The sequence below is a fragment of the Elephantulus edwardii genome, unplaced genomic scaffold (genome assembly GCF_000299155.1).
Source record: "Elephantulus edwardii isolate Elephantulus edwardi_28Jun2011 unplaced genomic scaffold, EleEdw1.0 scaffold00200, whole genome shotgun sequence".
Lineage (NCBI taxonomy): Eukaryota > Metazoa > Chordata > Mammalia > Macroscelidea > Macroscelididae > Elephantulus > Elephantulus edwardii.
Genome location: NW_006399950.1, coordinates 2,362,803 through 2,376,267, shown reverse-complemented (window position 1 = coordinate 2,376,267; position 13,465 = coordinate 2,362,803). Strand labels below are relative to the sequence as shown.

General features: G+C 53.9%; 1 protein-coding gene across 3 annotated transcripts in view; it reads left to right on the top strand.

The window, feature by feature from the left end:
- The window catches only part of ITPR1 (inositol 1,4,5-trisphosphate receptor, type 1), a 321,128-nt gene that overhangs the window by 232,143 nt on the left and 75,520 nt on the right, over window positions 1-13,465 (top strand). For all 3 annotated transcript variants that reach the window (XM_006897081.1, XM_006897079.1, XM_006897080.1), the window contains one exon: window positions 12,235-12,415. In XM_006897081.1, the coding sequence (XP_006897143.1) occupies window positions 12,235-12,415 (181 nt within the window). The remainder of the gene's footprint in view (window positions 1-12,234; window positions 12,416-13,465) is intronic.

Below are 13,465 nucleotides of genomic sequence, written 5' to 3'. Positions count from 1 at the left end.
CAGGTGGTCTCTGAAGGCAGGATGTGCACACGGCCCTTGTTAGGTGGTCCCTGCAGGCAGGATCTGCACACGGCCCTCATCAGGCATCCCTCCAGGTGAGGACCACACAGCCCTCGTTAGGTGGTCCCTTCACGTAGCATCTGCACGCGGCCCTTCTCAGGTGGTCCCTGCGGGCAGGATCTGCACACGGCCCTCGTCAGGTGGTCCCTGCGGGCAGGATCTGCACACGGCCCTCGTCAGGTGGTCCCTGCGGGCAGGATCTGCACGCGGCTCTTGTCAGGTGGTCCTTACTTTCCCACCTGCAGGCTTTGAGTTTCCATACAGCACTCTTTGTGGTCACCAGATTTCACCTGCTGTAGATGCAGACTTCGCTGCCTTCCAGAGCTTTGGTGTTGCCCCTCCTGGGGTATCACTGCGCATTCATGGGCACATTGCCTCCCCTTGAGTTGGAGGCCCACACTGGATGGAATGAAATGCTGCCTGGCTCTGTGCCCTCCCTGTGGCCGGAGGGCTTCCACAGCTGAGTTGTGGAAGTACTCTTTCCTCCCAGTCCTTCTTAGTCTGGAAGCTTGACTGTCCTCTGTTGTCATAGCAACAGCAGACCTCCATGACAGCCAGTGGGACTGTGTGTGCAGGGTACTGGCTAAGACTCAACCTGGATTTCCCACATGAAGGGCCACACACACTCTTGCCTCTGAACCATCACTCCTACTCATGTGTTCTGTTCAGAAGTAACGTTCTTCTGGGTGCTGGCTATGTGCCCAGCTCAGTATGTATGGACACCGGTACAGAGGCCAGTGTCCTGGCCTTCAAGAAACATCCTGTGTGGCAGGGGAGATGGGCAGCAAGCAGAGTGCCGGCTGTTATGGGGAACTTGTCCAAGGTGGTCCTGAGAAGCATCTCTAGAAAGTACCATTTAGAGTGGGAAGCGTACCAGAGCCATGAAGAGCAGAGAGCACATATGTGTCAACCCACAGGTTGAAACAGGCGAGGACATTGACGGGGCCCCTGTGGGCACCGCACAGCAGCCCTGTGGGATCGTATGAAAGGAGGTGACAGCTTGGCCAGGCAGTGCAACTGTCACCAGATGGAAGGGGGTGCAGGTGATCTCAGACTTGGCCAGTCCCTCCTACATGCTTCGGAAGTGCACCGAGCTGGCCCCGGCCTGGGACGTGTGACTGCGAACACTCCTGCTGGAGCCCTGGGGTGCTAAGGAGCCTGGCCCAGCTCAGGCTGTGTCATTCCATCCTGACCCCAACCTCCTGGCCACCTCTTCCTTTTACTGTTGGACTCTGAAGGCTCGCTCTGCAGCCATGTGGACGTTACCTGAGGGACCGATGAGTGGTGAGAAGGGCCAGGAGAGTGAGGAAGGGTGAAAGTTCTGGAACACCTTGGTTAGGTGCAGCCTGGACTGCAAGCTGGGGTCCATTCAGCTAAGCAGAGGGACAGACTGGCCAGGCCCTGTATCTGGGTGGCTCTCACGTTTGCGGGTATTTGGCTGTTTGTGAGGTCGTGTCTCGGGTGGCTTCATGCAAAGGGGGTCATGCTCCTAACCCAAAGGCAGTGGCTCTCTGGCAGTTCAAGTCCACCTGCTGCTCCCATGCCCTTCACAGCCTCTGAGAGCCAGTGGTGTCAGCCGTGAGTGAGCCCCTACGGCCAGCATGGCATGAGCAAGAGACCCTCTTCTGTGAGCCACCCCTGTGCAGGTGAGGAAATCAAGGCTGGACGTTCATAAACGGGCTGTCCATTTTTTATCCAAGTGAAACTTGTAACAACACCTTTTCTGTTGAGATCGTCTGAATAGCGGCCTGAGTGCTGTGCCAGGTGCTTGGCCTGCAGCGTCCAGTGCGTGTGTGGAGGCCTGATGTGAGGATGCCCAGGGGATGAGTTTGCCCTTCTCCTTTATGGTCCAAGCACACAGGTAGGTGCCTGGGGAGAAGGCCTCAGTGCCCATCCTGCCCCAGCGCCTTTCTTTGTGAGAAGCCTCATGCTTGAGGAAGAACTAAACACCTTCCTGAGACGTGGGGGAAGGTTTGCAGGGTGCTCTCTGCTTTTTGGGCCTGTTCTACTTCAGACCATTTTTATGTAAATCGGTGCCACAGACATTCCAGCTCTGGTAGCGTGGTGTGGTGGACAGTTTTCAGCAGAGATTCTAGATGCTGCAGACTAGGAAGTCCTGCATCTGTGAAGTTGTTGGTGGAAACTCTAGGGATGGCCACTGGCCACTGTCTGGCTCAGCAGGAAGGCCGGTGTGTACAGCTGCCTGATGACAGGCCGCAGCAGACGTGGCTGGGGCCACAGTGTGGTGCAGGGCTGGGCACTTGTGGTCCATCACACGTGGCTCACCCTGAGTCAGTGATGACCACACAGCGACCAGGGCAGCCGTCTAGCTTCAGTTACTATTGTCACACTTGTCCTTCCTGTCTCTGGCTGGACAGACGGTGAGCAGGGCCAGTGCAGCCCTGTAGGGAAGCTGACTTTGGGCACTTCTGTGAAGATCTGGTCCCTGAGCCCAGGGTAAATGGAAGGTCTCCTTGGCTCTGTTGCTGGTCAGAGGCACTGAGTCCTCTGTGGGGACCTGGCCCACGTCAGAAGTGGGTCTGAGTGTCCATTAACACTGACTGGAGACAGCACTTCTTTTACACATGGGAACTTGTAAGGTAGCACCTTTTAACTTTTTCAGGAAGCACAGTTTGCTGGCTGAGATGTTGTTGAGAATATGTGTGAACCTGTTAGTTTTGTTCCATTCTAGGGACAACCAGGCTTTCCAGAGGTCAGGGCCACCACCGCGGGCTGGGGCCGTGGGCACTGGGCAAACGGTGCTCTCGTTTAACAGAGAAGAGAGGTTCTGAGAAGCGGGGGAGGCTTTGATGTGTGTTGGAACAGAACAGAGTTAATTCATTGGGAAAGCATCGCTGAGTGCTAGCCAGGGAGCTGAGCCTTCCCCTGGAGCCCACGAGGTCGCTGAGTGAGACACTCCTGCTGCTGATCCCTCTCTGAGATCCGGGGGCCCACTGGGAACCCACCACATGGTCCCCCACTCAGTCCTGGCGTGGCAGGGTGGTGGGAGCACAGGATATTGTCTCTGAGTCAACAGGAGAAGGCTCAGAGTTTGGATGTGAGACAATCTGTGAGACAGTGGACATCGAAGGGCCACCGGCTGCATGTGAGACCTGTGAGGAGGGTGACACCGAGGGCCCATCTTTCCCATGTCTCCCTGCTCCCCTCCCCACCATCGTGTCCTTGGTGGTGTGTTCTTCCTCACTCTCCTGGGAGACACCCTCCGAGGGATTGGAGTGCTGAGAGTTCCGGACGCTTGGAGACTAAGTCAAAGCCCCCGGCTAGTTCCCTCGTAGTGGGGGACAGATGGCGTGGCCCAGGCGTTGGACCTCCTCTGCTGCAAGTGTGCTCGCTCCAGTGGCATGTTCTGCGGGCAGTGGCTGTGCTAACATCAGTGCTTCACATCCACCAGACGCTTCTTGAAAGACAAGTGGGCAGTCCCTCCCCGCGTGGCGTGGAGCCTCAGAAAACCTGCTGGTGGGTCAGCTGCGAGTCCCGGTGAGTGGATGGACGGACGAGCTTCATGAGCAGGGGGAGGAAGGACTCCAACATGACTCCCCAGCCAACACTCAGATGGACGTCAGGCGTACCTCTGCCCTCCAGCCTTTTTGTCAGCTGTGACCCCAGCTGGCCTCCCACAGTTCTCTGAACTCTTTTTGGGTTCAATAATGTCTTGGCTATGATGGCGCAAAACTTAAACAGACCATGCTTATTTATGGTTATGGGATTATGTCATGGAAGTAACCAGTTAAAATTTAAGATAGGAAATGACCTGGAGTCCAGTATTTCAATCAGAACCACTCTCTCTGGCCCTGGCTCAGTCCCGCCCTGCTCAGGCAGGCGGTACAGAGCTCTTCAGCACAGCCAGTGTGTGCCTGAGGGAAGCCAGCCCCCTCCCTCCTGTCCTGCCTTGGTCTCCAGTTCTCCAGACTCAGAATCTTTTGGCTCTCCTGATTCCATCTCAGAATCTCGCCGTCTCTGGGGTGTGGGGACACACTTTGTTCCATCTCTTCTTCTTGGTGGTATTCGCATGCGCCATGTCCACCTCCAGTCTGGGTCATTTTTATCTAGCATGATGACAGAATTGACACTCTTGGGGGTTCCATACATCTTACTAGAAGCGTGTCATTTCCCTTATTTATGTATTATTGTTGTTGTATACCGTAGATTTGGAACCGATTCATAGCTGACCCTCCAGCAGGTTTTCAGAAGCATTTCATCGTTTGGGAAGAGATTGCCCATCCTTCTTCTGTGGAGCAGCTGGTAGATTCGAACCACATGCCTTCGGGATTGCAGTGCAGTTTCTTGCCACTAGGCCCCCAGAGCTCACCTATTTACATATTGGTGTTGTGTGCCATCGAGTCAGAATTGATTCATAGTTGACCCAGCTGAGGGGTTTCCAGAGGCAGTCAGTCACATGGGAGAAGATTGCCCATCCTTCTCCCACAGAGCAACTGGTGGCCTTAAACTGTGTGCCTTCAGGTTTGCAGCACAGTTTCTTATTTACATATTGCTATTATTGTTGTAAAGTGCAATCAAGTCATAGACAACTTATAGCAACCCTATGAACAATAGACCTGAACATTTATGTAACTTTCATCATTTCTCCAAGTTCGTAGAGTTTCTGGAGGCAAGCTATTTTGGAAGTGGATGCCACTCCTGCTTCCAAGCTTGTTTTAATCGGGGAGCTCCAGCAAACACTGTCCACCATGGGTGACCATTATCACATTTGACACATCAGGGTCACAGTGTTCAGCATCACAGCAATCATGAGTTACCTCTGTACAGCAAATGGACAGACCAGTGCAATACCACTTAAAAGAATATTTACATATTAGCAACTTTAATTTTTAAAGAGCCATCCGGCTCCCTTGGTTGGCTTTGACCACCCCATTTATTACCCAATCATGTGTTTTATGGGTCACTATGAGTCATATTCAACTGGACGGCACCTCACAGCAACCACCTTATGAAAGAGGGGCTCTGGGGGGTTATCCATGTAAACTGTGCTGCTCCCCCGCAGATGTGTGCCTTTGAATCTGCCTGCAGCTTATGGGAAAAAGATGGGCAATCTACTCCCAGTGAGATTAGCAGGCTGGGGGAGGTGGGGTGGGCTTGCTGTGTGTCAGAGCTGACCCCCTGGCACTGAGGGAGCTTCAAGAGAGGGGAGAATTACCCTCACTACCACCCAGACTGACTCCTGCCTGGTGGAGCCAACATACACTTGGACCCCTGATCTTTTTATTAATCCTGACATGAGCTGCTCTGTGACTCGGAGTTATGTATCTGTCATCGTGGCTTCAGGATGCATTTCTTATGACACAGTGATTTACAATTCAGGATCAGAAAAATCTTTAGAGATTTTCCATCAGGACAGTTCCTTCACAGCCTAGCCCCCAGGCTGACCTCTCTCTCCATCTTCGACATCTTGGACGTGAAGTCTGTCCCAGCCTTTGACCTACCAGGAAGTGCCTGAAGGCATCTCAGCTCGCCGGCCTGGGCCTGAAGATGCTGGACTCTCTGTGCATGGAACCGGAAGGCTAGCAGAGGCTAGCATGTCCTTTCCTGCTCCTCCTCATCTCTGCTGTTACAGCTTCCTGTGACCTGGGTCTGGGAGGTTCACAGTGCAAGGACTCCAGACCCTAATGACAGCCCTGCTCCTGTCTCTCTTGTAGGCATCAGATGTCCCCTTTCCACCTCTGGATGGTTCCTGGTAAAAGCCATGAGGTGACGTAGCCGACTCGTCCCCTTGTAGGAGTCCCGTGTGCCTTATCTACATGTTCTCACACCCGCCAGAGCCATGTGCCTTATTGACATTGTTAGCAGCCATCCTGTCCCCTTAGGGGTCAGAGCACCCCATCTGCTCAGTTCTTTACGTGTTGGGTTGATGGAAAGTCAGCAGCGTGACTTTGCCTAGTGCTTGGGGGACAACGAGGTCTTCTGCTTCTGTTTAGCCTTGGAAACAGCTCGATGTCAGCATGTGTGTGTGATGAGAATTGCAAAGGCTTCAGGGTGGCCTCAGTGCTGAACAGGAGTCCTGGCCGATTCTGTAGGGAGCTGTCCTACTGACCCAAAGGCAGTACCTCTCTGGAGGGTCAAGTGCATCAGCAGCTCCATCCGCTGAAGCTGGACGGTCTCCTTCCATGTGATTTACAGACTCAGAAACTGGCTGGTGGGTCGGCTGTGTGTTGGTTCTAACAACAGCAGTGAGCTTTTTCGTGTCTAACTATGGAGACTATTCAACAAGGACTGCATGCAGAGTAAGCCTTCCTGAAGCCAGAGAACACTGTGGCCTTTATGTCTGTGTTATCAACAGCTAAGACTCCTCCACCCTGATCTTCCCCTCACTTTTGTGACCTCAGGCCTCGGCTCAGATAGAGTGAGCCCTCCACCCAGCCCGTTCTCCCATTTGCCTGGCCTGGTTTGCCTTTCTCTGTACCTGGTCCTTCTCCTGCCATGCAGAGTGATTGAAAGTAGAGGGAAGCAGTTCCAGTTAGATGGGGGATTGTTGGGAAAGGTGGTGTTATACCAAGTTTGTGTTCTGTGTCTGACTTTCTCAGACTTGGAGATGTGATAGGCGTGAACATGCCCACATACCTTCCTTCTTAGCTGGTGGAGTCCCAGCTGCCCACTCTGTTAGGCCGTCCTAGCGTGTGATGGTGTCGAGAATGGTTCTCAGGGTGGTCTGTTCCTGATTTACACCGCCTTGACCTCCCAGTGTCTGGTGGAATTGTTTATTATGGAGTATTCTGTGGACAACATGCTTACGTTACAACCTGAATGTCTTATTACCACCCGCCTGTCAGCTTGTGGTGTGCTTGTAGGGAGCAGCCTCCTGGGTTTGAACGCTGCTCTGTAGAAAGCAGACTGCTTTTGCCCCTGGGTATGTCCTCCCTGAGGTCCAGCTGCTCACCCGCTCCACGCATATGCATGTACACCCACCCCCTACACACAGACTCCATATATACAGCTCCCCCCGCCCCCCCATAAACACACACTCCACATACACCCACCCCCTACACACACACTCCAAATACACCCCCGTACACTCCCATACACACTCCACAAACACCCCTCATATACACGCTTCTCTCCCTCTCCCCCTCCCTCCCTCCCTTTCCTCCCATTTTCCCCCTCCCTCGTCCTACTCCTTTCTCCTTCCTCTCCCCATTTCTCTCTCCCTCTCTCTGCCTGCCCCCCTTCAGCTCTCTCCCCTCACCTCACTCCTGTGCTGTGTCGCCCCCACCACTCGCCTTGATGAGCCCGCAGATAGAGTCGTGTCAGTTGCTGAGATCATGTGAACAGCTAGTGCTGTGCCAAGGCTGGAAGTTAGAAGATCTCCTGACCTGGTCCTCAGCTCCTGGGTCCAGCCAGGTGCACTTTACTACCCTTTTAGCTCGGGGCTGTCTGCGTGTCGATTGCTATCTCTGGTTTCCAAGAAGTGCCTGGCCCGCAGCAAGCCCTGTGTAGCAGTGTTTATCAAGGGCCCGTGGTGCCAGGCTGGGCAAGACCCCGCAGAACAGAGAGGCCGCCTGAGGCCGCACCGACTGTCCAGCACCATTCGCATGTGGGGCATGTTGGTGCCCACCACAGCTGTTCCTCCTCGCTGAGGACACTCTCCCGTCACACGGCCCAGCCTTGGGGTGACGTGGACTTTGACTGGTCACAGGTGTTTCTTGTGTGATCGGGATGAGAGGGGTGAGTGAAGCAGGGTGGATAAGAACCAGGGCCAGGGAGCCAGGTGGATGGGTGAGGTCCGCATGCCACCAGTTCTGGGGATGGCAGGCTCTCTTCTTAGCCTTGCTTTGCTCCTCTTCCGCTTGGAGGTGGGGACAGCACTGCCCTCGCGGGGTAGATTGGAAGATCAGGTGAGATGAAGCATATCCTGACACAGTGCCTGGGGGGGTATGGTCAGTCATGAGTCCCTCACACTCACTCACTGTGGCCTCAGAATTGATTCCGTAGCTGACCCTCCAGTGGATTTTCCGAGGCTGTATATCCCACTGATGGAGACTGCCCCTCTTTCTTTCATGGGGTTTCTGGTAGATTCAAACCCCCCACCTTTGAGTAGACAGCACCACTCCTTACTCAGCTGGCCACCAGATCTCCCTTGGAGTCCTGCAGGTGTAAACGATGATGCTTGTCTGCTAACCCGAGGGTTGGCGGTTTGACCCACCCAGCATTGCATCAGAAGAAAGGCTGGCAGTAGATCCTGCCTCTGCTGTGATGCTGCGGCTGGGACGGCGGCCAGACGCGAGGTTAACAGCCTGTAACATGCAGGCCGCTGAGTCAGAACCGTGCAGAGGTGGTGGGTGACCAGTCACTGGGCTCAGCTTAACTGGAGGCGGAGATTCAGATCTCCCACGGCACCTCAGAAGAAGGCCTGGTGGTCTGCATTTGACATGTGGTCCTGAGAAGCCCGCACAGTTCTGTACCACAGGCCAGGGGCCTCCGTGAGCTGTGGTCAAGACTGCAGTGTGTGTCTCACATTCACACACACACACACACACACACACACACACCCCGGGTCCTGTCTTCAGTGCTGCCACCGCCAAGCCTCCATTTAGCTGTTGGGAAGGTCCTGGCCTCTCCCGAATCCTTCCTGCACTTCTCCTGCTTCTGTGTATGAAACCTCTCTGGGGCCCTGCTGTGTGTACACACAAACTGCCAGGCTTGAGGCGTGGCATTCAAGCAGGCCACAAAGTGACCTGTCCTGCCTGTCTAGGCCACAGATGCCTTGTTTACGTGGTAGGACACCCGTACAACAACACACCTGTGCAGTGTGCTGATGGATCATGCCAGCTGTGGACAGCAAGTCTGGTCCTGACAGCTGTGCCAGGGGTCAGGGGTCCGCCCTGACAAAGGCAAGTCCAGTCCTGATAGCCACGCCAGGGGTCGGGGGGTCAGCCTCTCAGGTGGAGAGCAGAGCTGAAGCAACTCCCAGGCCTGAGGGGGAAACTTCTCAAGCTCCTTTTCCCACAAACCAAGCAAAAGGCCACAGAGAGAACCACTTCTCACAGCCTCTTTTCAGCTGGTGGCCTGGGCCTGTAGCCTCACCTGGAACACTCTGAGTCGTCTGGCTGTGTCTCACGCCCCACCTCCAGCCGTCGCTGCATCCCAGCCCTGGTTTTCACCTGTTCTCGCGTCTTCTGTGTCCTGCCACTAATTTTAGACAGTTTAGGAAGCTGCCTCGGACCTTTGAAGGAAGGACCGGTAGACACACGTGGTGCAGTGTGTGTGTCGCAGCTCTGTGCTTCTCCCGGTCCCCTCGTGGAGGCGAGAGGTTGGATTCATCATTGCAGAAACAGGTGGAAACCGTTGCCGTCAAGCTGAGCTGGCCTCAGACGATGGCCCGTCGGCCCAAGAAGAGCTTGGTTCCACAGGATTCTTGGTGGCAGTGTTTATTTTACTGAGCTCCTCAGTCCTTTCTGCCAGTGCACCTCTGGGGAGAATCAAGCCTTCTACCTTTTGGTTAACAGCTTGTCCCACCCAGCAGCCCAGAGGCCACGTCACAGCCAGCACAGCCTCTGGCCTCGTTTCGCAGGAAGCACCACCCGTTGGCATCTGCTGGGCTACCCAGCCAGCCGTGGGGGCGGAGGGGTCTACACTGTGTGCGCACTTGGCAGGCAGATGGCGGGATGCAATTACTAGAAGCGCTTGAGTGTCGTTGGGTGGCCAGATTGTCCCTGGCAGCCTTGAGATGTCCCTGGATGAGAAGCCTGCTGGTAGCCGCGACAGGTGGTCACTCGAGGTGGTGGTCTCTGGTGGGCGTGCAGCCTTCGTTGGCGCTCACCGCTGGCCCTGTGTGAGCAACAGACTGTGTGACTTGTCTTAGTGGAAAATTTCCTCAACATAATTAGACGGTTTTGGGCTGACTTCTTGGTCCTCACACATGGAATTCTGTTTGCTTTGGCTTTCAGAAAAATGAGCAGGTGGGATTTGCTTTCTCCATCTTGAGGAATTCTTCAGAGTTCATTCATGATGGAGTTTTAGTTCTGTTACAGCCATGAAGATAAGAGTGATGTGGTGAGAGGGTCCAGCTAAGAGGTGCCTTGGGTTCTCTGCTCTGGCTTTCGCAACTGGTTCTGTGATGCAGCGAGCCTTCTCTCTGTTCCCCCTGCATCCTCTGCAGGCCGCTGGGAGGCATGCAGGAGAGGCAGCGCCCTCAGAGAGCTGGAATCGTGTGAGGGAAAAGGGTGCCCAGCAGGACTGTGTTAACACAGCAGAGTGAGTCACAGACCAGCTTCTGTGGAGACAGTGGACACGCTGGTCACTTGGAAGTGACTCTGTCTCCACACCTTGCCCTTCCCTCCTCTCACGAGAGCATCCTCACACTGACTGTATCAGCTGACCAGCAAGATGGCCATGTGAGAATCCACACTGACCAGAAGAGGATTGTTTTAAAGAGCTTGATCAGGCCCTTCTCACTGGGATGTGAACAGGGAGTGAAGTCTGAGGGGCCCCAGGCCGTTTAAAGGGTGTTAGAAAAAGGTCAAGACCCACGGAACAGGCACCTGAGGGACGTAGAGACCCAGGAGCAATGCGACGCTCTCCAGTGGGGAGGGCAGAGCAGAGCTGGAGCTCCAGCAGAAGTGTGCGTTTGGACGGGGAGGCCAGCTAGAGCTGCTGCAGCAAGCAGAGCAGGTCAGGTTCACACAGGTCAGGATCCGGGACGTTCCTGTCAGCAGAGGGGCGTGTGGAGGCTCTCGGGGTCTCCACACCAGGCATTGGACGGCCACGAAGGGAGAGTGGGGGCGCTAGGGCGCTTCCGGAAGCTGCCAGGATGCTCTTCATCCTCCTAAGTCCAGGTTACCTTCTGTAAGGAGAGGATGTGAAGTCAGCAGGAAGATCTCCTCCTAGGGAGAAACAGATCCATTGTTTGGAGCTTAGTTTTATCCCTCTGGAAAGAACTGCCTTGTATTTTCATGTAAATAACTCACAGCAGCGTGGTGTTTACACAGGGTGGAAAGCAAATACTTAACAAAGGGAGTTGAGACACCATATTGTGTTTATATCAGCAGTGTATACTATTGCTCACAGCGATCTAGAAACAAGCAGCGTGGTTCTGAGAGGCGAGTTACCTGTGCACAGGAGTCTCTGTCCTCCCACCTGCCCTGCCCTGGCCTGAAGGCCCTCCTTGAAAGACCCCCTTTCCCTGGCGACTCTGGGCCGACTCCAGCCTGTCCTCTTCTTCACCTCGCAACTCCTAATGCGTAACTGTCTGCACAGCACTTTTAAAGAATATTTTTTAGTGTAGTGTGTATATGCAATAAGACATTTGCCTTTCCAGCAAATATCTACACTTCAGTTAGGTGCCCCTCACTTACACGTCCTCCTATGTGAACATGGTCCACTCCCTGGCTGCCAGTGTGCTGTCCTGTGTGCTTGATGCAGGGAGCTGTGTTCCCAGAATCTCAAAAGTTCGCACCATCACCAGTGGAGGACGAGTTTCCCAGGCTCAGGCCGATGAAGGAGAAATTTGATGAAATGTAGAAATTGAAGGCAGCAATTGGACACTAGAAAAACCCAAGGCGCAGCGTGCCAAGGAAATGACTGAGGAAGAGTGTGGTGCTGCAGGCAAGAATGTGTAACAGGCGTGCTCTCTGGGAAGGAGGTGGTCTTGTCTGATAGAATCCTGGAGCACAAACCTCTGGGGGTCCCTGGGTAGTCACAATACACGGAGGCCACAGTCGTGGGCCACCAGCTGGGAAGATGTCTTAGGAGACACACGTTGCACTCCGTTCCACGTGGCACCATCCTGAGCTGACTCAGCGGACGGGTCACTCTAACCAGACGTGGTGGGATGGGGTGGGAGGCCTGCCCTCCTCCTCGTCACCCTCTCACAACTGGCCCTCGGTCACCGCTGATCCTCCACTGGTCGTGCAGGCTTTGTGGTGGTGCGTCTGTGTGAGTCTCGGTGTGTGGGGCCCGCCCGCCACACGTGGTGTCCTCACAGCCGCTGCGGCACCACCAGGCGAGGGACCCATGGCAGTTCATTTTAGGAACTGTGTGCAGCAAGGCTACAGTGATGTCAGCCCGTGTGACCTTGTGTGCTGGGGGACCTCAGACGTTGCTTGGCTGCTGTGATGACCACGCTGGGTGTCCTGTGCCTGGACAGTGGGCGGTGGTGACGGACCCGTCCAGGTTTATAACTCTGTGCATTTCCCTCGGCAGCACTCCTTTTTCTGCCGGCTCACAGAAGATAAGAAGTCAGAGAAGTTCTTCAAAGTCTTCTACGACCGCATGAAAGTGGCCCAGCAGGAGATAAAGGCGACCGTGACCGTGAACACCAGTGACTTGGGAAACAAAAAGAAGGACGAGGAGACGGACAGAGATGCTCCTTCCCGCAAAAAAGGTAACACTCCCCTGTGTGCTGTGCCTCGCCGCCCTTTATTTTCTTCTGTTACTTCTCAACTCCAAGATACATCTGAACTGGGACTTTCCAAGAATGCCCGTCTAGTTACACAATAATTCTTAATCAACTCTGAAATCCTACTTTGTTCAAGAGACTTATTTAATAAATATTAAACATATCTCTTGACTATACCTAAGGCTGAATTGGCAGGAAATTTGATTATTAATGTTCTTTTCTTGTGGTTACCTTCTACTGATGTCCCCTTTGAAACCAGCTGTGACTGGTCAGTCGACTCACTCTCCCCTGTTCCCAGGTATTGGAAAAATCCTCTAGCTTTTTCTCTGTCTGTTCTCTCTGAGGAGAAGTCGTCCTGGCCAGTGGCCGACCACCGCAGTGCTAGAGTCAGGCTGCCCCCACCCTGATAGTTACTAGCTTTGAAACTCAATTTTTGTGTTGAAGTTTTGGCTTCTCGACCTCAGCGTGATCCTTGTCTCATGGACTGTCTTTTGGTGAAAAAGGAGTAGAAAAAGACAAATGATTAACATTCACTCAGCGTCTCCTGTGTTCCAGGCACTGTTCTGTTCAGAGTTCATTCCATGAACTCTTTTCAAACTCAGGTTAACTGTGTAAAATAGGTTAACATTATCATCCCCATTTTACAAATGAGGAAACCAAGGTACAGATAAGGTAACTGACTTGGTGAGGGTGTGTGGTTCATGGCAGAGCTCTGGCCGCTAGCCCAGGCAGTCTGTGGTCTACCCTCCTGGCTGCAATGCCTATTAGACCTCACAGGTCACCTGAGGAGGTGGGAGCTTGTTAGGTGCTGTCGAGTCGAGCACAACGAACAGTGACCCTGTGAGTAACCTTCCTATCCTGTGCCATCCTCACAGTTCCTGAACACACTGGAGCCCCTGCAGCAGTCACCATGTCAATATGTCATGTCGAGGGCCTTCCTCTCTTTCACTAACCCTCTAACGTTCCCAGCCTCACGTCCATCTCCATGGAACAGCCCGTCTTAACAGTATGTCCAAAGTGTGTGAGGCAAAGCCT